This window comes from Petromyzon marinus, chromosome 58 (assembly GCF_048934315.1).
Source record: "Petromyzon marinus isolate PM22_M1 ecotype Great Lakes invasive population chromosome 58, UKy_Petmar_22M1.pri1.0, whole genome shotgun sequence".
In the NCBI taxonomy this organism is placed as follows: Eukaryota; Metazoa; Chordata; class Hyperoartia; order Petromyzontiformes; family Petromyzontidae; genus Petromyzon; species Petromyzon marinus.
The window spans coordinates 1,164,931-1,188,323 of record NC_133724.1 but is presented as its reverse complement, the minus strand read 5'-3'; the positions used below and the strand labels follow the sequence as shown (position 1 = coordinate 1,188,323).

Here is a 23,393-nt window from a genome sequence, read left to right as displayed (position 1 = left end):
TCACGAATGCGGTCCGAGACATGTCGTTTGGTTTCTCCAATGTAGCTACTACCACAATTATAGTGCCACCTATTCACAGTGCACGTTTAAGGTCTACCACCCCCACCGGCCCAGCCATTCTGACATGTTGTGACGGGGTTCATTTTTAGGGGCCGTCCATAAATGACGTCACGCACCTGGGGGGGTGGGGTCAGACATTTGTGACGATGTGTGACGGGGGATGGGGGGTTGAGAAATATGACGTCACTTCAAAATGTGCAACTTTAAATAAATATAGACAACAAGTTCTACTTAATTAAATTGACTTTTTAATAACATCAGAGTGCAGCGCCACATTAAACACCCACTGCAATGACGATAGTTTAAAGCGATTTGAAGCATGTTTGATTTTAAAAATGGAAATATGGTTTTCGGGGGGGGGGGCAGAGCTTTATGACGTCATATTCGAGGGGGGGGTCTGAATTTTTGTGACGCCGTGTGACGAGGGGGGGGGGGGTGTCAAAAATCGTCCAAAAACGCGTGACGTCATTTATGGACGGCCCCTTACGTTTGACGATGTAACAGCGGGAGTTCACGCACGTGGCAGGAGCAACGATCTCTAATTCGTATTCATTAACACTCAAAGCGCTCGCCGACGTAGTTATCCATGAATAGTTATTGATAGCTAATAATTGCTAATAGTTATCCATTAATAGAGGTTTTATTGGGGTTAGATCGATTCAATATAAATGTGTCGTGGTTCAACAGGGAAACGAGTGACAGCGGATAGATGGAGATAGCGGTGCCAGTGACGTCATCTCACAACCGAATTATGACGTCACTTTTTTCTTGTGACCAGATGACGGCAATGGAAAAAGCATAAACATATATACGGCGTTTTCCCCACGTCATTACGTACGAGCGTCCGGCCCTGCGGGTATGACGTCAAGGGCGCGTAGAATAGAAATGACATAACCGGTGCGATGACGTCACTGAGCGTGAAGACGTGGCCATCACGCTCAAATAATCCAATGGCGGCGTGATGACGTCACCAGCTACGTGATGACGTAACAAGCGGCGTGATGACGCCGGTGGAGATGTCGATGATCAAGTCGCATCATGATGCATCATCATCGTCGTCGTCGTTTTTTTTGCTTCACTCGCCACAGAGTTTGACCTCGCACAGCGCGAAAGGCGCCGCTCGTCCTGCGGCCAAGGGCTTTCGTCTTCCCGTTGGCCCCCCGTTAGCGATGTCAAATAAACGCGACCTCACTAAACTACACGTAGGGGCCGTCCATAAATGACGTCACACGATTTTTGACCACCCCCCCCCCCCCATCGTCACACGGCGTCACAAAAAGTCAGACCCCCCCCCCCTCAAATATGACGTCACAAAGCTCTGCCCCCCCCCCCAAACAAAATAAAACACGCTTCAAATCGCTTTAAACTATTGTCATTGTAGTGCGTATTTAATGTGGCGCTGCACTCTGATGTTGTGGGAGAAAACATTTATCAAAAAAATTATTTAATTAAGTAGAACGTGTTGTCTATATTTATTTAAAGTTGCGCATTTTGATGTGACGTCACATTTCTCACCCCCCCCCCCTCGTCACACATCGTCGCAAATGTCTGACCCCCCCCCCCCCCTAGGTGCGTGACGTCATTTATGGACGACCCCAAAGACCCCGTCCCCCGTCCCCCACGTGTAGCCTCAACAGGCTATCGGGGCAAGTTGCTGTTAGCGAGTAGCAGCAGGAGCAGCTGTGAATGCCCCGGTACTGTGGCACACGAGGGGGTGGGTGGCCAGCACCACGCCCGGACGCCTTTGTCTCCCCCCAGTGGCGATGTTTACTACACAGGACACCGGGTACTCATTTGAGGCTGAGTCGACCTAGAGGAGGCCCGGGTCCGGCTCAGATAATCGTCGCTGATGTTGGCCATGAGCGGGAATCGAACTCGGGTCGCCAGGTTCGTAGCGCAGAAACGCGCTAACCACTACACCACCGCTCCCCACAACTACCAACATATCCACCATCGCCACCATCCACTTCAATCATCATCGCCGTCACAATGCTGATCACTTTCATCATCATCATAAACATTATCGTCACCACCGTCACCACAATCGCTGTCTTCACCATCGGCCATCACCATTACATAACCATCATCATCATCATCACATCACCAACACCATCATCACCATCACATAACCATCATCATCATCACATCACCAACACCATCATCATCAGCACATCACCAACACCATCATCATCACATCACCAACACCATCATCACATCACCAACACCATCATCATCATCACATCACCAACACCATCATCATCAGCACATCACCAACACCATCATAATCATCACATCACCAACACCATCATCATCACATCACCAACACCATCATCACATCACCAACACCATCATCATCACATCACCAACACCATCATCATCAGCACATCACCAACACCATCATCATCAGCACCTCACCAACACCATCATCAACATCACATCACCAACACCATCATAATCATCACATCACCAACACCATCATCATCACATCACCAACACCATCATCATCACATCACCAACACCATCATCGCCACCACAGCTCCCAATTTTGGCATGGCTTCCATCCCGCCGCGATCCACGAACCCCGAGTCGCTGCGGTCGTCTCGAACAGCGCTCTTCACCGCAAGGGCCCGAGGGCCTCTAGGGGGGGCCCTGGTGGCCTCTAGGGGGGCCCTGGTGGCCTCTAGGGGGGCCCCTGACGTGCCCCCCACCCCACGTGACAACACACAGCAGTTGGAGTCTGCGTCTCTCTCGGTCTCGATCATTAAAATGGTAGTGATGGTGCGATTGTGATGATAGTGGATATGATGGTAGTTTGTGGTGGTGGATATGATGAAGATGGTGGTGGGATTTCATGCATGATGATAGTGGTGTTGGGAGTGCATGTATGATGATGATGGTGGTGGGAGTGCATGTATGATGGTGTTGGGAGTGCATGTATGATGGTGTTGGGAGTGCATGTATGATGGTGGTGGGAGTGCATGTATGATGGTGTTGGTGGTGCATGTATGATGGTGGTGGGAGTGCATGTATGATGGTGGTAGTGGGAGTACATGTATGATGGTGGCGGGAGTGCATGTATGATGGTGGTGTTGGGAGTGCATGTATGATGGTGGTGGGAGTGCATGTATGATGGTGGTGGTGGGAGTGCATGTATGATGGTGGTGGGAGTGCATGTATGATGGTGGTGGGAGTGCATGTATGATGGTGGTGGGAGTGCATGTATGATGGTGGTGGTGGGAGTGCATGTATGATGGTGGTGGTGGGAGTGCATGTATGATGGTGTTGGGAGTACATGTATGATGGTGTTGGGAGTGCATGTATGATGGTGGTAGTGGGAGTGCATGTATGATGGTGGTGTTGGGAGTGCATGTATGATGGTGTTGGGAGTGCATGTATGATGGTGGTAGTGGGAGTGCATGTATGGTGGTGGTAGTGGGAGTGCATGTATGATGGTGGTGGGAGTGCATGTATGGTGGTGGTGGGAGTGCATGTATGATGGTGTTGGGAGTGCATGTATGATGGTGGTGGTGGGAGTGCATGTATGATGGTGGTGGTGGGAGTGCATGTATGATGGTGGTAGTGGGAGTGCATGTATGATGGTGGTGGGAGTGCATGTATGGTGGTGGTGGGAGTGCATGCATGATGGTGGTGGGAGTGCATGTATGATGGTGGTGGGAGTGCATGTATGATGGTGGTGGTGGGAGTGCATGTATGATGGTGGTGGTGGGAGTGCATGTATGATGGTGGTGGGAGTGCATGTATGATGGTGTTGGGAGTGCATGTATGATGGTGGTGGTGGGAGTGCATGTATGATGGTGGTGGTGGGAGTGCATGTATGATGGTGGTGGTGGGAGTGCATGTATGATGGTGTTGGGAGTGCACATATGATGGTGGTGGTGCATGTATGGTGGTGATGGGAGTGCATGTATGATGGTGTTGGGAGTGCATGTATGATGGTGGTGGTGGGAGTGCATTTATGATGGCCGTGGATATGATGAAGATGGTGGTGGGATTTCATGCATGATAGTGGTGTTGGGAGTGCATGTATGATCATGATGATGGTGGTGGTAACAGGATCACATGTATGATGATGGTGATGGAACATTTGCTTGATGATCAGGGCGCGACGGTGGCTAGGAGATGTTAACTCCCTCGCCTGGTATACAGGAGGTCGTGGGTTCGATCCCGACCCTGACGCCTGCTGCTGCTGCTGTATATTTGGAGTTTGCGGTGTCTCTCTCCGTCGTGTTCGCGTGGATTTCTCTACGGCTCTTCAGGTTTTTTTTTCCCTCCGCATTGAGAATCGATAACACCACGAGTTCCCAGCATTAGGCTGCTGCTCGAAATGTCCACACGACGACGATGATGATGATGACGATGACGACGACGATAATGACGACGATGATGACGACGATGATGACGATGATGACGACAATGATGACGATGATGACGATAATGATGACGATGGTGACGATGAGCCCATTCCGCTGAGCTATTATTTGTGGTGGCCAGGTCGCTTCTGCAAAAAAAAAAGGTGCTATGTAGCAGCTCAACGGGACCTCACCTGGTTACAATAATAATAATAAATACAACTTTAAAAGTTTTCACAGTTTAATATTGCAAGTGTGAAAATATCCCTCCCATTGGCGCTGATGATGCCCGAGTGAAGAACGCCGCTCTAAAGTCCGAATTTATTCGAGTAGAAAGCACAAATGATCGCCAAATAGTCATCGTCAACACTCGCAACATTGCTTACACTCGCAACATTGCTTACACTTGCATTGCCAGCGATGTGTAACGACTTACCACAGCTCTCTCTCTCTCTTGTTAAATCACACTTTGTATAACTTAAAGTCACCCGTTGGATACATACATGGGGTGTGGGGGTCGATGTAGATATAACACTATTTTTTTGTAAGTGTGGTTATATATGTTTAATGTTATTAAAGCACCACAAGATGTGTATTTACATCATCTCAGCGAGAAGAGTTTAAAACGACGAATATTACTAGCGATGGCTTTATCCCAAACATGATTACAATTGGTCACCATCATAATAATAATCATCATCAAAATCAGCATTGTCATAATCATCGCAATCATCATTATAATCAACGTCATCATTGTCATTATCACACTCAACATCTCCACGATCATCACTGCAATCAGTGTCAACATGAACCAACGTCAGTCACCATTGCAATCATGATTATGACATCGTCGCCGCAATTACCGTCATCACATACATCATTCATCACAGTCTCAATCATCAACAATGGCTGTCATATAAGTCTCAGACATCATCATCATTAGAATCACAAACATCTCTCTTTCACCATGATCATGGTCAGGAGAATCACAAACATCTATATTCCACCATGATCATCATCATCGTCGTAATAATCACAGACATCTCTATTTCACCATGATCATCATCATCGGCAACGCCACATTTCAATCGAGGCCCACTTAATTGGTTGGCTTGTCCAGCTTGTAATGTTAAAATCTCCCCCTAATTTTAACCAGTAGAGAGGGGTCGTCCAATGGAAATCTCTACGCTCGAACGAACGCCCAAAGACATTCGTTCGACTGAAAACAAACAAAGGTTAGTAGATTATAGCGATTAAAAACAACAACAACTCAATATTTAAATATTAATAATACTGTTAAACTCATCCAGCGAAGCCTCACCAGATTCTCAGGACTTGTGTGCATGAGCGGCTTGCTCCACTCGGTTTGCTCGGCCAATCCCCTTGCTAGATAGATCACGTTTTGCATAATATATACAGAACAGAACGTGATACTTGCCGTTACATTTTACACATCTATGCCATGGGGGTTGTTTGACCATACTTCACGTCCCTGGTCAGTGCGGGTTGGTGAAGGGGAGTGGTGGTGGTGGTGGGCGGGCGGGCGTTGGGATGGGAATCGAACTCAGGAATCTGGGTTCTTAGCGCAGTGAACTAACTGCTATGCCACCACTCCTCCACCTTATCATACATAATATAAATATTAATCCGTGCATAATATCTTTGGTGAATAAATGCATTTACGTTGCAATAAATGACTAATATACGTTGTTTTTCTTTCTCAAATCCATACATACAAAGCTACACGCTATTTTTATTCCTACTCCTTGCATCCAGGCTCCACCTATGGACTGCTCTGGGCAGCTTGTAACGGGTTTTGACTTGGACAGGAGCCCTTGGGAAACGAGGAGACCTCGCGAAGTGGACTGGCTCACCCAGCTTGTGATCAAAGTGATTTGCCCACTCATCCGAGGCATCGAGGGACGCGTCTCTCGTTCTTACAGCCCTGCAGAGACAACGGCGGAAATTCCACAGCACTGTGGCGAGGGCGAGGCCGTACGTTAAGACTTTACCGACAATGCAGTGCTCGTGTTTATGAACCCCGGAGGGGAAGGGTGATAGGGGCTGAGTCAACCTTCCTCAGCTAGGATTTGAACTGACGACCTTTCCCATTGCAGGCCACTCGCTGCACTGCTGAACCCACCTGGCCAGGTTGAAATGCTAATGCCGCAGAGTAATTTTACTCTTGAGGCTCACTTAACAGACTGACTGGCCCAGCTTGTAATCCAACCGCCGCAACACGGTTCAGCATTGTCGTTTTGCAGAGGCTCCCTTAACGTGCCGGCTTGCACAGCTTGCAATGGTACAGTATACAGGGACTCCTCTATTTACGAACACTCGACTGACGACCTTTCCGAGATACGAACAAACCTGTCCGTATGTCCAGTTGCCTTAGTTGAGATCGAGAGGCGTAAGTTCAACCGCCGCGCAATAGATGGCGGTGGTGGCATCTGCATCTGCAGAACGTTAAGAACCAGTGGCATCTACAGAACGTGAAGAACCAGTGGCATCTACATCTGTAGAACCTGAAGAACCAGTGGCATCTACATCTACAGAACGTGAAGAACCAGTTGCATCTACATCTACAGAACGTGAAGAACCAGTGGCATCTACATCTGTAGAACGTGAAGAACCAGTGGCATCTACATCTGTAAAACGTGAAGAACCAGTGGCATCTACATCTGCAGAACGTGAAGAACCAGTGGCATCTACATCTGCAGAACGTGAAGAACCAGTGGCATCTACATCTGCAGAACGTGAAGAACCAGTGGCATTTACATCTGCAGAACGTGAAGAACCAATGGCATCTACATCTGCAGAACGTGAGGAACCAGTGGCATCTACAGCTGCAAAACGTGCAGATGTAGTGGCATCTACATCTACAGGAGATTATACAACTTCTAAATCCATTTCTCGTGTTTAGTGTACACGCCGTACAACACGTTCGGAAACTTGAGTAAAGTTGGACTTACGAACAGACCTTCTGGAACCTAACTCGTTTGTAAGTAGAGGAGTCCCTGTATATTGGCATATATTAAATACATGCATACATTATGCATTCATGTGTAGCTGTTGAATGGCCAGCACGATGTGAATGTATTACGGCTAATAGCAGCAGCGGCAGCGGTAGCAGCGGCAGCAGCGGCAACACCGTCCTGCCAAGGAAGCAAACCTACGTCTCAACGCATCAATACAGAATTACCTGAAAGACGGAAAGAAAAAAACCCAGCAATCTATTACAAGTGACAGGTAATGAGTCAGAATTAAGTGATTACCTGACACAGAGGCGAGTGGACAGGCGACTGGCTGTTACGTGGGCGATACATGCACCGAATCATTGCTGTAAGAACCGACTACTCGCGATCAATGGAGATTATATTCAAAAGTGACATTTCAGCGAACGGAACAAACGAGACGAGACAGCCGACACAGCGAATCTGTGCGAGTCTATGGGTCTCTGTGTGAGTCTATGGGTCTCTGTGTGAGTCTATGGATCTCTGTGTGAGTCTATGGGTCTCTGTGTAAGTCTATGGGTCTCTGTGTGAGTCTATGGGTCTCTGTGTGAGTCTATGGGTCTCTGTGTGAGTCTATGGGTCTCTGTGTGAGTCTATGGGTCTCTGTGTGAGTCTATGGGTCTGTGTGTGAGTCTATGGGTCTCTATATGAGTCTATGGGTCTCTGTGCATGTCTATGAATCGATGGGTGTGTCCACGGGTCTCTGTGTGAGTCTACGAGTCTCTGTGTATCTCTATGGATCTCTATGTATCTCTACGTGTCTTTGTTTGTTGAGTCGATGGTGAGCGGGCTGAGACCATCAACTCTCTACACCCAAGACACCCCCTGCTCCTCGATGTAATCTCTGTGGCTGGGCGGCTGAGACACCGACTCCACGTCTCCGACCTCTAAACCTCAGCGGGGGGTCGCCCTGCGGACAGCAGTGACGTCGTCGTCGTCACAGCACCGTGACGGCAGCGGTGACGTCACAGCACCGTGACGACAGCGGTGACATCACCGTCGTCACACTGCAGTGACGACGGTGAGTGCTGAACTAGTAACGAAACTGGCACGCTTTGTTTACGTGGCAAACCTTACTCGAATTCTAGATTTGAAGCTTTCGTGACTGCAAGGATCCATACTCTTTGGTTCTATTGGGTAAAGTCACGTAGGTAAAAAATAAAATAACAAAAATCACGACGTTTCGACCACAACACAAGTGGCCTTCATCAGGTGAAGGGACCAACCTGTCCTTACTCGGATTGGCTGTGTCGGGGTGGTGGTGGCGGTTTAACGACACATTTATATTAAGAAGACGAAGACTAGTCCATTCGTAAAAAAAACACATCACCGCAGCCATGGTCTATCCACTGCTGGACAAAGGCTTCCCTCAAGCTAGATCCCCTCGCGTGCGCCTCCCCTACGACTCTCGCTCCGTGCTCGGCCTCGACTGCCGGCTATCGCCGTATACCCCTCTGTTCCGTAGTGACGCGACCGGCACGTACTCATGTACGTTGAACTTCTTCCGCACCGTACGTAGCCAACCGTGTGAAACTCAACTATTTTTTTTTATTTGACTGGGTAAGGCCCTACTGAGCTACGTAGCTCTCTTTGAGAAGCGACCTGGCCAACACAAATGACGGCTCAACGAAGTGGCTTATCATCATCATCATCATCACGTGAACATTCATAACCAGTAAGCCAAATACTCTAAACGCGTGGTGATGTTGATTCTAAAGGCGTAGAAGAAAAACCGGATGACCCGGAAACAAATCCACGCGACCACGGGGAGAGAGGGAGACGCCCACGATCACCTGTATACCAGGCGAGGTAGTTAACATCTCGGCACCGTCGCAAATCGGAGGTGCGGGGGGTTTGAACAACCAACTAAACACAACAGGCCGTTCGAAGGAAATGAGTTTGTCAATTTAGATGATTTCAAAGTGCCGTAGCTCCAGTGGTTCATCGTGTTCATTCTCCTTCCTGTCTCTCGGTGCAATTTCTACACCAGCCCACATGCGCACTCACGCAGCGATGGGTTCGTTCCGTTTTCTCAACGAGCTAACGTTCCAGACGTGCGTTCCCGAGCCTTACGGGCTGTGGCACCCGAGCCAAGGTGGCACTGTGACAGGCGATAACAAAAACGGACTGCCAGCGAGCCTCCGGCCACGTGAACGTTATCCAATCAAAAAACGGGTGGCGTTCCGCACGACGCCGCACTAACCAATGGGATCACTCCATCCACGGATCACTCGCCAATGAATTGACGCGGCGGTTTAACTCCTCGGCGAATCGGTGGATCTACCGTCGCGGCTCGTCGGAACGACGGCGAGCAGGATCGATAGAATCGGACACCACAATTCGGGTTTGTCCGTAACGCCACACAACGTACCCGTCAGGCGACGCCACGTTTACTTCCTTCCACACCTATCCCTAGCTAGGGCTAACGGCGAATCGGGAGGGGGGGGGGGGCAATCGCCCCGGGCCCCGTGCTTTGGGGGGAAGGGGTCGGGGGCGGGGCTCGCACTACGACGGAGTTGACGGCGCCGGTCGGTATCACATGGGCCCGTGGGGGATCATCTCGTCGCGCGTTATGCCCGAGCGTCCGCGCCTCTAGCTTGTGTCTTACCAGGGGATACGCACGCAGGCACGCATGCACACATGCGTGTGCGTGTATATATACACGCCTGTGCGTGTATATACACACGCACACGCGTGTGTATATACACGCGTGTGCGTGTATATACATGGCGAGTTCTCGCGTCGTGCGCAGTCTTCCGAGAGGGAACGCTCGGAATTACCGCATCATAACGGGGTCGCGTCATAACGGGGGTCGCGTCATAACGGGGGTCGCGTCATAACGGGGGACGCGTCACAACGGGGGAATGCGTCATAACGGGGGACGCGTCATAACGGGGTCGCGTCATAACGGGGATCGCGTCATAACGGGGGAACGCGTCATAACGGGGGAACGCGTCATAACGGGGGACGCGTCATAACGGGGGACGCGTCATAACGGGGGACGCGTCATAACGGGGGACGCGTCATAACGGGGGTCGCGTCATAACGTGGAACGTGCTCCCATTGTAATGCAGAACGTGCCTGTTATAACGCAGATTGCACTGGGCCGTCATAACACGGTTCCTGAGCGGTTGACGGCGAACTACTTTCTTGAGCTGCGCGGCTGGGCGGTACAACGATAGGGTAACGCAGAGCGATATGGCAGTAAGGCGGTGGCGGCGTGCCCACCGGTTATTAGTCCCTTCGCCATCTCACTGCGTGGCGCGCGTAGTAGTCGTAGTGGTAGTGACATCGCATGTTACCACACTTTATCGTCGTTATGTCGGTTATGGGTACATCGTTGTTTCGCTTGACGCGGCGATATTCGGGAACGCATCAACGACCACAGCTACGAGCGGCGCCTTAAACGAGGACTCGCCGTTGACTGATCGATCGATTCGATGTAATGACAAGAAATCTTCCTTCGGCACCTCGGGTGTGGCCTTCAACCTTAGTCCACGTTCGTCAACCGGGCTCATCGGAGGCACGGGGGGAAGCGACGCGCACAAAGACAAATATCCCCCGTGTAGCCTTGACAGACTGTCGGGGCAAGTGCGCCCTGCCGCCTTTGCCTCCCTAGTGGCGATGTTTACATCACCAGGTGGTCATTTGAGGCCTCGGGGAGGCCCAGGAACGGTTCAGATAATCGTCACTGGCGTTGGCGTTGGCCGTGAGCAGGAATCAAAGTCAGGTCGTCGGGTTCGTAGCACAGCTCACTAACCACTGCACCACCGCTCCTCCCGCACGTGACACACATTATCTTAACCGGTTCTTCCTTATGCCGACTCAGCCTCAAACGAGTACCTGGTGCGATGTGTATTCATCGCCACTGGGGAGACAAAGGTGGCCGGGCGTGGTGCTGGCCACCACCCCCTCGTGCGCCATCCTGGCCTTTATTGGTGCTGCAACTGGCTAAGAGGGATCTTTGTCCCCACACTCTCACACACCCACACTCTCACACACCCACACTCTCACACACTCACACTCTTACACACCCACACACATTCTCACACTATCCCACTCTCACACACTCTCACACTATCACACTCTCACACACTCACACACTTACACTCTCACACACTCACACACACTCTCGCACTATCAAACTCTCACACTCTCACACACCCACACTCTCACACACTCACACTCTCACACTCTCACACACCCACACACTCACACACCCACACACTCACACTCTCACACTCTCACACACCCACACTCTCACACACCCACACTCCCACACACCCACACTCTCACACTCTCACACACCCACACTCTCACACACCCACACTCCCACACACCCACACTCTCACACACTAACACTCTCACACACCCACACTCTCACACACCCACACTCCCACACACCCACACTCTCACACACTCACACACTAACACTCTCACACACCCACACTCTCACACACCCACACTCCCACACACCCACACTCTCACACACTCACACACTAACACTCTCACACACCCACACACTCACACTCTCACACACTCCCACACACCCACACTCTCACACACTCACACACTAACACTCTCACACTCGCCATTCCACTGCAGCACTCCTCCGTCATGCTCGTGGCGGTGTTGGCGGCGGCCGTGCCGGTTGCGTCGGGAGCCAAGCGCCAGCAGCTCGCGAGCGCTCGTCGGTCCACACGTCACCGACGACGGCCTCCGTCCAGCGCGATCGCCCCCCCCCGCCCGACACAAAACCCCCGCGTCGCACGCGCGGCCACTCTCGCCGCTCCTACGTCTCAGCCCCTCTCCGCCCGCCCGCCGCCGGCGCCGTCGGCGCCACCGCCGGCGTAGCGCCGCCGGGCGCCAAGTCACACGAGCTCGTGGAGGTCGAGCGAGTCGGCGCAGAAGATGCTGCTGACGCCGGGGCTGTGCGGGGGAGGCAGCAGGGCGATGGCCTCCAGCCAGTCCAGGCTGCAGCCCCGGCGGCCCCCGTACGTCGCTCGCCCTCCCCGGAACTTGGCCGCCGCCTCGTCCGCCTCGTCCGCCTCGTCGTCCTCTTCGTCCTCCTCGTCGTCCTCGCGGTCGCCCAACGTCATCGCCGCGCCGTCCGCGCCCAGGCAGAAGGGGCCGCCGAGCTCCTGGCCCGGGAACGTCTGCGCGTCGTAGAAGTCGGACCAGTCGCAGAAGAGCTCCAGGCTGGCGCTGCCGCCGCTGACGATGTCGTCGTCGTCCTCCTCGTCCGCCTTGGCGGCGGTGACGGCGGCGCGGCCGTCATTGTCGTCGGTGACATCCGTCCGCGAATCCGTCTGATCGGGGAAGTCACAGCCGGAGTCGGACCGTTTGTTCGCGGCTGTGGAGGACGTGGCAGTGGTGGTGGCGGTCGTGGCGACGGCGACAGCGGTGGTGGCCGCCAAGTCGCCAGCGTCGGCGGCCGTGGTGGCGACTCTGCTGCCGCCGCCGCCGCCGCCGTCGCCGCCGCCGCCGTCAGCCGACCCTTCTACGGCGCCCGATTGGCTCTCTGCTTGGTGCCGCGGGCTGCGGTGGCCGGAGGCGATGGTGGTGGCGGTCGCATCGGCGGTGAGAAGTTGCGCAGGGGAGCGCGGCGAGTCTCGGTGGGGCCGCTCGTGACGACGACGTTGCTCGGCCGGGGTTGAAGACGCCTTCTCCGACATCAACTCTGCGGAACGAAATCGCAGAGGAGCCACAGGGAAGCCGACGCTTGAGTTCACAGTCGGGCAGTGGCTGTGCACGCTCGTGTGGAGCCGCGGTGGTGTGGTTGCGGCCTCGAGTTTTGCTTCTCGGCCGTAGCCAGCATGAGTGGCGAGCGAGATCACAGCGACCAGTCCTGGGGCATTTTAAATTAGCGCCCGGTGCGACGTGTAAAGACATCATCAGCGCAGGGGGAGACAAAGGCGGCTAGCAGCGGTACTGGCGACACCAGACATGGGATAAGTGCTGTTCACGAATAATGACGACGCTGATTATGACGCTCATTATAATTTCTCACCTCCAGTGCTGAAGAGGACGTCAAGGATCTCATCCATCTGCTGCGTCTGTGAACGGCACGGAAGACAGCCCTGCGTTAACACAGGAAGTGACATGGCCAGCGTGGGCAGGAAGTGACGTCGCCAGGGCGGGTCTGCGCCAGTTTTGATTCCATAGACAAAATTACCGACGGAAATATTCGTCGACTCAAGTGTTTCTATAATTTAGTCAAGGGCGAGTGGACAGAAATCATCAAGTGTGACGATGCCTTCGACTATCCACAAATACTACCATCATCATCACCACCACCATCAATGAATCCGTCTATCTTTATGTTCAAGCCAGCTCGAGCCTCCTGTAAACCATGTCACTTCGGTGTGGCCACCCCCACTCCGCTCCCTTCCCCGTGTCGTTACCGCCCGGTGCGAAAACAGACTCCTCCTCCGACCCCCCTCCCCTCTCCCTGCTGCCCATCTAGAGCCGTCTCCTCCTCCTCCTCACCAACACTCCTCCTCCCCCTCCCCACTTCATCGCATCCCCGACTCATCATCGTGTTTCTGCGTCGCGTCTCCCCAGGCACGGCGACCACCCCACCGCCTCCCCCTAAGCCGGACATCACAAACCTGCAGGCACGCCCGGGGCGAGGAGGAGCAGGAGGACGAGGAGGAGGGAGGAGGAGGAGGAGGAGAGGTGCCACTGTGCTTCACCGCGTCCTCGTACGAGGGAGGGAGGCCTCTGCGGGTGCCGGGGGAGAGGACGGTCGTGGCGTTGGCGGCGGTGGTGGTGAGGCACTCGGCTGACCCCGCGATTCGGTTCTGTAACGACGTGACGGAATGACAATTTTACTGCAAGCGGATGAAATTGCATGCCTGTCAACCCATGCGGTTTACCCCGTATTCTTGAAATTGAGTTTCCAGGTCCATGCGGTGTACAGCCGTTTCAATACGGGGAAAAATAAAATGTCTATTTGTTTGTGTTTGTCCCTTGTGATGAGACTTTGTAGGATGAACGTTGAGATTTATAAGGGGCACGGGGTGACCAATCAGGTTTTAATTGGTATGTAATAAGGTAAGCACTGATAAGGGTATGTGAACTGCGCCTTGCAAATGTAAATTATTATTAGTTGCTAGGGATGAACAAGTGAGTGGGTGAGTGAGTGGGTGAGTGAGTGAGTGACGGAGTGGGCGAGTGAGGAAGTGATTGAGTAGTAGGTGAGTCGGTGAGCGAGTGGGTGGGTGACTCAGTGGGCAGGTGAATGGGTGAATTAATGGGCAGGGGAGTGGGTGAGTGGGTGGGTGAGTGAGCCGAGAGTGGTGTCCCTACCTTTTTCAGAAGCTGCTGCTGCAGAATGTGCTGCTGCAGATGTGCCCGGCAGTGCTGCAGTGCATGCTGGGAGTGCTGCCCATGCAGCTGCTGCAGTGTATGCTGGGAGTGATGAGGCAGTTCATTTTGGGTCGGCTGCATTTGAATTTGCTGCTGTTGCTGCGGTTGCGGTGCATTCTGGGACTGCTGCCCCTGAAGATGCTGGTGCTGAAATGCATGCTGGGAGTGGTGCTGCAGTGCATTTTGGGTCGGCTGCCCCTGAAACTGCTGCTGTTGATGCTGCTGCTGCTGCATGGCATTCTGGGAATGCTGCCCTAGAAACTGCTGCTGCATTGCATTATGGGAGTGCTGCCCCCCCTGAAACTGCTGCATTGCATTCTGGGATTGCTGGTGCTGCTGCTCTTGCTGATGCTGCTGCTGCTGCAGGAAAGGGAGCAAGGGATTGTGGGAGGAGGAAGAGGCGGAGGCACCGGCCGGTCGCGCGCCAGGCAGGGCGGCCGCGTCGGTCACGAACGGTCCGGGTGAGAACGCCGCAGCTGGAGGGACAGTGCCGCTACCGCCCCCTCCCCCGCCACCACCGCCGTTGCCGAAGAACCCGAACGGAGGGGGGGCGCCCCCCCCGCCGCCACCGCCCGCAGCGGCGGCGGCGGCGGCGGCGCCGTCCCCGTACCCCGCCCGGAGCGGGATGCCGGCGGAGGTGGCGCTTCCCCCTCCCGCCGCCAGCTGCAGGCGCAGCTCCTCGGCCTGGCGCCGCTCACGCTCCAGGATGCGCTTCAGGTCCTCGATCTTCCGCGTCTTCTCCAGCAGCGCCCAGTCGCCCTCGCTCACCCCGCACTGCGGCGGCGGCGGCGCCGGCGCCAGCGTCGGCGGCGGAGACGACAGACGAGGGGCGCGCGACGACGAGGAGGAGGAGGAGGAGGAGAGAGACGAGGTGGAGGAGAGAGACGAGGTGGAGGACGACAGAGGCGATTCGGGCGGCGTGTTCGTCACGGCGGCTGCCGACGCCGACGCCGCCGCGGCCGGTGTTGGCGTGGCGGTGCCGGCGCCGTGCCCGCCGTCGTGGTGGAGCCGCAGGCGCTCGAGCAGCACGGGCTTGGTGCCCGACACGGGCAACGAGCGCACCTTGAGCAGCTGCTTGAGGTCGGCCACCTGCGTGGAGGAGGGGAGCGCCGGGTTAGCAGCACCGGGGTGGTGGTGGTGATGATGATGATGATCATGTTGATGATGTTGATGATCACGTTGATGATGATGTTGATGATGTTGATGATGATGATCATGTTGATGATGTTGGTGATGATGGTGATCACGTTGATGATCATGTTGATGATGTTGATGATTACGTTGATGATGATGATGATGTTGATGATCATGTTGATGATGTTGATGATCACGTTGATGATGTTGATGATCACGTTGATGTTGATTATGTTGATGATATTGATGATGTTGATGGTCATGTTGATGATGTTGATGATGATCATGTTGATGATGTTGATGATCATGTTGATGATCATATTGATGATCACGTTGATGATGTTGATGATCATGTTGATGATCATGTTGATGATGATGATGATGTTGATGATGTTGATGATCATGTTGATGATGATGATTATGATCATGTTGATGATCACGTTGATGATGTTGATGATCACGTTGATGATGGCCATGTCGCTTCTGAAAAAGAGCTACACAGAAGCTCAGTGGGACCTTGCCTGGTAACAATAAAAATATAGTTTCATACTTTATATAACAAAAAACTGGAACCTCGGGAGGCAGTCTCACCTTGAGTTCGTCGAGGTTCCGCGGGAGGTGGCTGAGACAGAGCTCGCTGGCTCCGAGGGACGCGCACGAGAACGCGTGTCCATGCGTCTGTCCGGAGACGTATCCTTGTGCCTGTCCCTGAGCGTGTCCGAGCATCTGGCTCTGAGCGTGTCCGTGTGTCTGGCTCTGAGCGTGTCCGTGTGTCTGGCTGTGAGCGTGCCCGTGCGTCTGACTCTGGGCGTGTCCGTGTGTCTGGCTGTGAGCGTGTCCGAGCATGTGGCTCTGAGCGTGTCCGTGTGTCTGGCTCTGAGCGTGTCCGTGTATCTGGCTGTGAGCGTGAGCCACGTCCATCTCCTTCCTGCCATCCGCCACCTGCATCGCGTGCTCCCCGCACGGCGAGCTGCGGGGACAAAACACAACGATCATCATCGCCATCATCGTCATCGCCAACATCACCATCATTATCATCGCCACTGTCATCATCATCACCGTCTTCATCATGATCGCTGCATCGCGATTTCAGATGCGCTTTTTCTTCCAATATTAGGTTATGTACACACACAGGAATTCAATGGGGGTTGGTTGTGGCCCTGCCCCAATACGTCTCTATGCAGAACTTCTTTTGCAAGGTACGCAGCCAACCGCACTAATCGGAGGTGCCGGTGAAGGACAACAAACTAAACACAAAAAAAATCAGTTCTAAGGAAACGAGTTCGTCAATCCAGACGTTGATTTACAAGTGCGCAGCTCCAGCGGCTTCCTGGCACCGCAAGGGAAGAGCGTTCCAGACGGCCGCAGAGGCGCGCCTCTGCGAGCGCCGCGCGACGCGGCGACCGCCGTCCTCGTTCGACGGCGAGCAGCCAAAATCCTCGCCGTGGGCCGGCCCCCTAGGTCGGCTCAGCCTTGAACGACGCCCCCACCGCCCGCTCACCGGGCCGCGGGGGAGAGCGCTGATGTCGCAAGTCCCTGCCGGCTGAGGATCTGCAGCAGGAGCTGCTGCTGCTGCTGCTGCTGCTGCTGCCGAAGCAGCAGCGTCGCGTAGGGCGGACTCGCCCCGTCGGACTCGCCCGCCTCCGCAGGAGACTCGCCCTGCGGCGGCGGCGGAGGAGGCGGAGGAGGCGGAGGAGGCGGAGGTCCGAGCGACGGCGCCGAGTTGGGGCGGTCGCGCTCCAGCCGCTCGGCGGGAGGGACGTACTGGTGGTACTTGAGCTTGCGCACCTTGGGCCGCGCTTCCCGCGCCCTCTTGGAGCTCCGCGACGGTTTCGCCGGGCTCGGCTGTGACGCGTGCCGTGGGGTGGTGGGGGTGTCGGAGGGGGGTGGGAGAGAAACGGCGGTGTCGGGAGAGACGCCGAGAGACGACGCCGACGCCGAGAGATGCCGACGACGACGTTGGGGCGGCGGCGGCGGCCGCCCTGCATCGCTGCCGAGCCCGCGGCGGTAATTGGCGCGGCCGCTGGGGTCGAGCCGCCAGCGTCGTAACAGCGTGGAATGCGTTGCACCGTCATAGCGCTGAGCGGCGCAGCGACACGCTAACCCGGAGTGATGCGGCGGTAAAGCGGCGGTGGCGGCGGCGGCGAACCCTTAGGTTGTGTGCCACCCTTCTCCATCTCGCTGCGTGGCGCGCGGAGCCGCGGTAGCGCCGCCGTATCTTGCCACACGCCGTCGGCATTGCATCGGTTATGGGGACGTTAAATTTCGATTTAAAGCTTTCGTGACTGCAAGGATTCATCTTCTTTGGTTCTTTCGGGAAAAAGTCACGTAGAATGAGAATAAAATAATAAATTGATAAAATAAAATAATAAAATTCTCACGACGTTTCGGCCACAACACAAGCGGCCTTCATCAGGTGAAGGGACGAGACTGTCTGGAGGACAGCGCTGGAGCGAACAAAGGTCGCGATCTGAGCGTGGCTTTGTTCGCTCCAGCGCTGTCCTCCAGACAGTCTCGTCCCTTCACCTGATGAAGGCCGCTTGTGTTGTGGCCGAAACGTCGTGAGAATTTTATTGCGTTATTTTATTTTATCAATTTATTATTTTATTCTCATTCTATGGGGACGTTGTTCTTGGCTTCACGCGCCACTTTTCAGGGACGCATCCACGACCGCGGGCAGCGTCAGCGCGCCAAACGAGGGGACTCGCCGCGGACTATTTGGGCTCCAGAAATAAAGATCGTGAAGGGTCGCACTCGTGGCTAGCGCTCCTGGCGTCGGAGTTGTTCCACGCTGCTTTGGGTCTCTCGCGATGCACGGCACGCGATCGCCATCGTCAGCGAAGCAAGCCATCTGCCCCAGCGGCACCCTGCTCGCCTGCACTCAACGCGCCGCTCGAACGCACCTCTTTAGAAGACGCTGAAGGAGGCCGCGGTTGTTCCTCGCCCTCGACAAACACGTGGGAGCGGCGAGCAATCGGAAACCGCCGCCTTCGAAGAGGTCCGCGAAACGTCAGACATCGCAGCGGCGGCGGCGGCAGGACCAGCGTGGACGTACCTTGTTTGGCGCCTCGGCAGGGCAGCCCTGATTGGACGGCTGGCTCGCGGCGTCCGAGTTACAGGCGAGCGGATTGGCCAGGCGGAGGTCGGCGACGAGCGTAGACGCGGTGACGGAGGCCGACGGGGTCAGTGTCGGCGCAGGCGATTGGCTGCCTGTGGGGGACGGGGCGTCGCCGCACGTGCTGCTGTCTGTGCCCGGAGACCACGGGTCCGGGGAACGTGGCAGAGCAACTGCGGGAGACATGACCAAGTTGACACGACCGAGTTGATACAACTGAGTTGACATGACCGAGTTGATACAATTGAGTTGATACAACTGAGTTGATACAACCGAGTTGACACGACCGAGTTGACACGACCGAGTTGACATGACCGAGTTTACATGACCGAGTTGATACAACCGAGTTGACACGACCGAGTTGACATGACCGAGTTTACATGACCGAGTTGATACAACCGAGTTGACACGACCGAGTTGACATGACCGAGTTGATACAACTGAGTTGATACAACCGAGTTGACATGACCAAGTTGATACAACTGAGTTGATACAACCGAGTTGACATGACCGAGTTTACATGACCGAGTTGATACAACCGAGTTGACACGACCGAGTTGACATGACCGAGTTGATACAACTGAGTTGATACAACCGAGTTGACATGACCGAGTTGATACAACTGAGTTGATACAACCGAGTTGACATGACCGAGTTGATACAACTGAGTTGATACAACCGAGTTTACATGACCGAGTTGATACAACCGAGTTGACACGACCGAGTTGACATGACCGAGTTGATACAACTGAGTTGATACAACCGAGTTGACATGACCGAGTTGATACAACTGAGTTGATACAACCGAGTTGACATGACCGAGTTGATACAACTGAGTTGATACAACCGAGTTGACATGACCGAGTTGATACAACTGAGTTGATACAACCGAGTTGACATGACCGAGTTGATACAACTGAGTTGATACAACCGAGTTGACATGACCGAGTTGATACAACTGAGTTGATACAACCGAGTTGACATGACCGAGTTGATACAACTGAGTTGATACAACCGAGTTTACACGACCGAGTTGATACAACTGAGTTGATACAACTGAGTTGACATGACCGTGGTGTCGGGAGTCGTAGTGGTGATGGTGGCGGTGATGGTGATGGTGGCGATGATGGTGATGGTGGCGGTGTGGTGATGGTGTAGATGATTGTGACGGTGGCGGTGATTGTGACGGTGGTGGTGATGGTGATGGTGGCGGTGATGGTGATGGTGGAGATGATTGTGACGGTGGCGGTGATTGTGACGGTGATGGTGGCGGTGATTGTGACGGTGGCGGTGATTGTGACGGTGGTGGTGATGGTGGTGGTGATGGTGACGGTGGTGGTGATGGTGGCGGTGATTGTGACGGTGGTGGTGATGGTGGCGGTGATTGTGACAGTGGCGGTGATTGTGACGGTGATGGTGGCGGTGATGGTGATGGTGGCGGTGATGGTGGCGGTGATGGTGGCGGTGATGGTGATGGTGGCGGTGATGGTGGCGGTGATGGTGATGGTGGCGGTGATGGTGATGGTGGCGGTGATGGTGGCGGTGATGGTGACGGTGGTGGCGGTGACGGTTGTGGCGACGGTTGTGGCGAGGCATTCCCACCAGAGTCAGGCGGGCAGCCGGGCGTCAGCGGCGGCACGGGCGGCGGCGGCGGTGCCGGCGGTCGGGAGGTTGAGACGGGAGACGGGGAGACGCGGGCGCGCTTGATGTGCTCCGCGAAGCCCGCTCCGTCCGTGTCGCAGGGCGCTCGCAGCAGCCTCACGCCGTCCCCTACGACGATGGGGAGAGGCGGCAGTCAACCCACGGCAGTGAAGTCCTCGCTTAACACGTGGCGACTCTTCCGGAACACGTGTCGCTGTAACGTGGAACACGTGGCGACTCTTCCGGAACACTTGACGGAACGCACGTTCACCATTATGACGTGGAACATGTGCCGCTATAACGCGGAACACGTGTCGTGATAACGTGGAACACGTGCCGCTATAACGTGGAACACGTGCCGCTATGACGTGGAACACGTGCCGCTATGACGTGGAACACGTGCCGCTGTAACGTGGAACACGTGCCGCTGTAACGTGGAACACGTGCCGCTGTAACGTGGAACACGTGCCGCTATGACGTGGAACACGTGTCGCTGTAACGTGGAACACGTGCCGCTGTAACGTGGAACACGTGCCGCTGTAACGTGGAACACGTGCCGCTATGACATGGAACACGTGCCGCTGTAACGTGGAACACGTGCCGCTATGACATGGAACACGTGCCGCTGTAACGTGGAACACGTGCCGCTATGACATGGAACACGTGCCGCTGTAACGTGGAACATGTGTCGCTATGACGTGGAACACGTGCCGCTGTAACGTGGAACACGTGCCGCTGTAACGTGGAACACGTGCCGCTGTAACGTGGAACACGTGTCGCTATGACGTGGAACACGTGCCGCTGTAACGTGGAACACGTGCCGCTGTAACGTGGAACACGTGCCGCTGTAACGTGGAACACGTGCCGCTATGACGTGGAACACGTGCCGCTGTAACGTGGAACATGTGTCGCTATGATGTGGAACACGTGCCGCTGTAACGTGGAACACGTGCCGCTGTAACGTGGAACACGTGCCGCTGTAACGTGGGACACGTGTCGCTGTGATGTGGAACACGTGCCGCTGTAACGTGGAACACGTGCCGCTGTAACGTGGAACACGTGTCGCTGTAACGTGGAACACGTGTCGCTATGACGTGGAACACGTGCCGCTGTAACGTGGAACACGTGCCGCTGTAACGTGGAACACGTGTCGTTATAACGTGGAACACGTGTCGCTGTGACGTGGAACACGTGTCGCTGTAACGTGGAACACGTGCCGCTGCAAGGCGGCTTCTGAGCGATCGACAGCGAACTACTTTCTTGAGCTGCTGCGCTGCTGAGCGGTGGAGTGACACGGTAACGTGGAGTGCGTCGCCGTGGCGGTGACATCGCGTCTCGCCACGCTTGATCATCGCTACACCGGTTATGGGGGCTTTGTTGTCGCTGAACGCGTCCACAACTACGACTCCGACTAGCGGCAGCGCAGACCGTCGAGGCAAGTGCTGTGTACGAGTAGCAGCGGCAGCAGCGCCTATTCGGCAAGGGCCCCACCACGCCCGGCCGCCTTTGTCTCCCCGGTGCCGATCATTCGAACGCGACCGTGATCGCCGATCGCGGCCAGTGGTGTGGCGTGTGGCCTGACCTGCGAGTGCCTCTGGCTTGCTGGAGACGCTCTTGCTTATGATGTCCTCGATCTGCCGAGGACACGGTTCACACTCCGTTACACGTGTGCACGCGTGCCGCGTGTGTGTGTGTGCACGCGCGCCGTGTGTGTGTGTGCACGCGCGCCGCGTGAGTGTGCGCGGACACGTGTGTGTGTGTGTGCGCGCGAGCCGTGTGTGCGCGAACACGTGTGTGTGTGTTCGCGAACACGTGTGTGTGTGTGTGTGCGCGAACACGTGTGTGTGTGTGCACGAACACGTGTGTGTGTGTGCGAACACGTGTGTGTGTGTGTGCGAACACGTGTGTGTGTGCGCGCACACGTGTGTGTACCTAGAGGGCCTACAAGAACCTTCACCCGGCTCTAGCGAGTACCTTTCTCACGTACCTAGAAGGCCTACAAGAACCTTCACCCGGCTCTGGTGAGTACCTCTCACACGTACCTAGACCGCCTACAAGAACCTTCACCCGGCTCTGGCGAGTACCTCTCTCACGTACCTAGAGGGCCTACAAGAACCTTCACCCGGCTCTGGTGAGTACCTCTCTCACGTACCTAGAGGGCCTACAAGAACCTTCACCCGGCTCTGGTGAGTACCTCTCTCACGTACCTAGAGGGCCTACAAGAACCTTCACCCGGCTGTGGTGAGTACCTCTCACACGTACCTAGAGGGCCTCACACTTGCACGTACCTTGCATCTTTGCAGGCCACTACGCTCGCAGACAATCGCTGGCATTTTCTGCACTGTCAGAAAACAAACAGAAGAAAGTTCGTTGAACACGCAGGCTGTCGCGACCAATATCATCGATAACCGGCAATGGATACCCATTGTAATTGATTGCCATTCACTAAACGCCACCCCATGCACCCTTCGCATGTGAAGGGCTCACAAGTGACGCCTTTGCACGTGAAGAGCTCACAAGTGACTCCGTCGCACGTGAAGGGCTCACAAGTGACCCCGTCACACGTGAAGGACTCACAAGTGACCCCGTCGCACGTGAAGGGCTCACAAGTGACCTCGTCGCACGTGAAGGGCTCACAAGTGACCCCGTCGCACGTGAAGGGCTCACAAGTGACCTCGTCGCACGTGA

General features: G+C 54.7%; 1 protein-coding gene across 4 annotated transcripts in view; it reads right to left on the bottom strand.

Moving 5' to 3' along the window:
- Positions 1-4,653: 4,653 nt before the first annotated feature.
- The window catches only part of LOC116955222 (uncharacterized), a 78,635-nt gene continuing 59,895 nt past the window's right edge, over positions 4,654-23,393 (bottom strand). For 2 of the 4 annotated variants that reach the window (XM_076052815.1, XM_076052813.1), the window contains exons 3-12: positions 22,994-23,046; positions 22,288-22,339; positions 20,667-20,834; positions 19,005-19,237; positions 17,451-17,794; positions 16,541-16,919; positions 14,756-15,904; positions 14,056-14,247; positions 13,455-13,500; positions 4,654-13,124 (exon numbers count right to left, since the gene is read on the bottom strand). In XM_076052815.1, the coding sequence (XP_075908930.1) occupies positions 12,316-13,124; positions 13,455-13,500; positions 14,056-14,247; positions 14,756-15,904; positions 16,541-16,919; positions 17,451-17,794; positions 19,005-19,237; positions 20,667-20,834; positions 22,288-22,339; positions 22,994-23,046 (3,425 nt within the window). In that variant the 3' untranslated portion in view covers positions 4,654-12,315. The remainder of the gene's footprint in view (positions 13,125-13,454; positions 13,501-14,055; positions 14,248-14,755; positions 15,905-16,540; positions 16,920-17,450; positions 17,795-19,004; positions 19,238-20,666; positions 20,835-22,287; positions 22,340-22,993; positions 23,047-23,393) is intronic. The other 2 variants (XM_076052816.1, XM_032976240.2) reach the window with 1 other exon arrangement.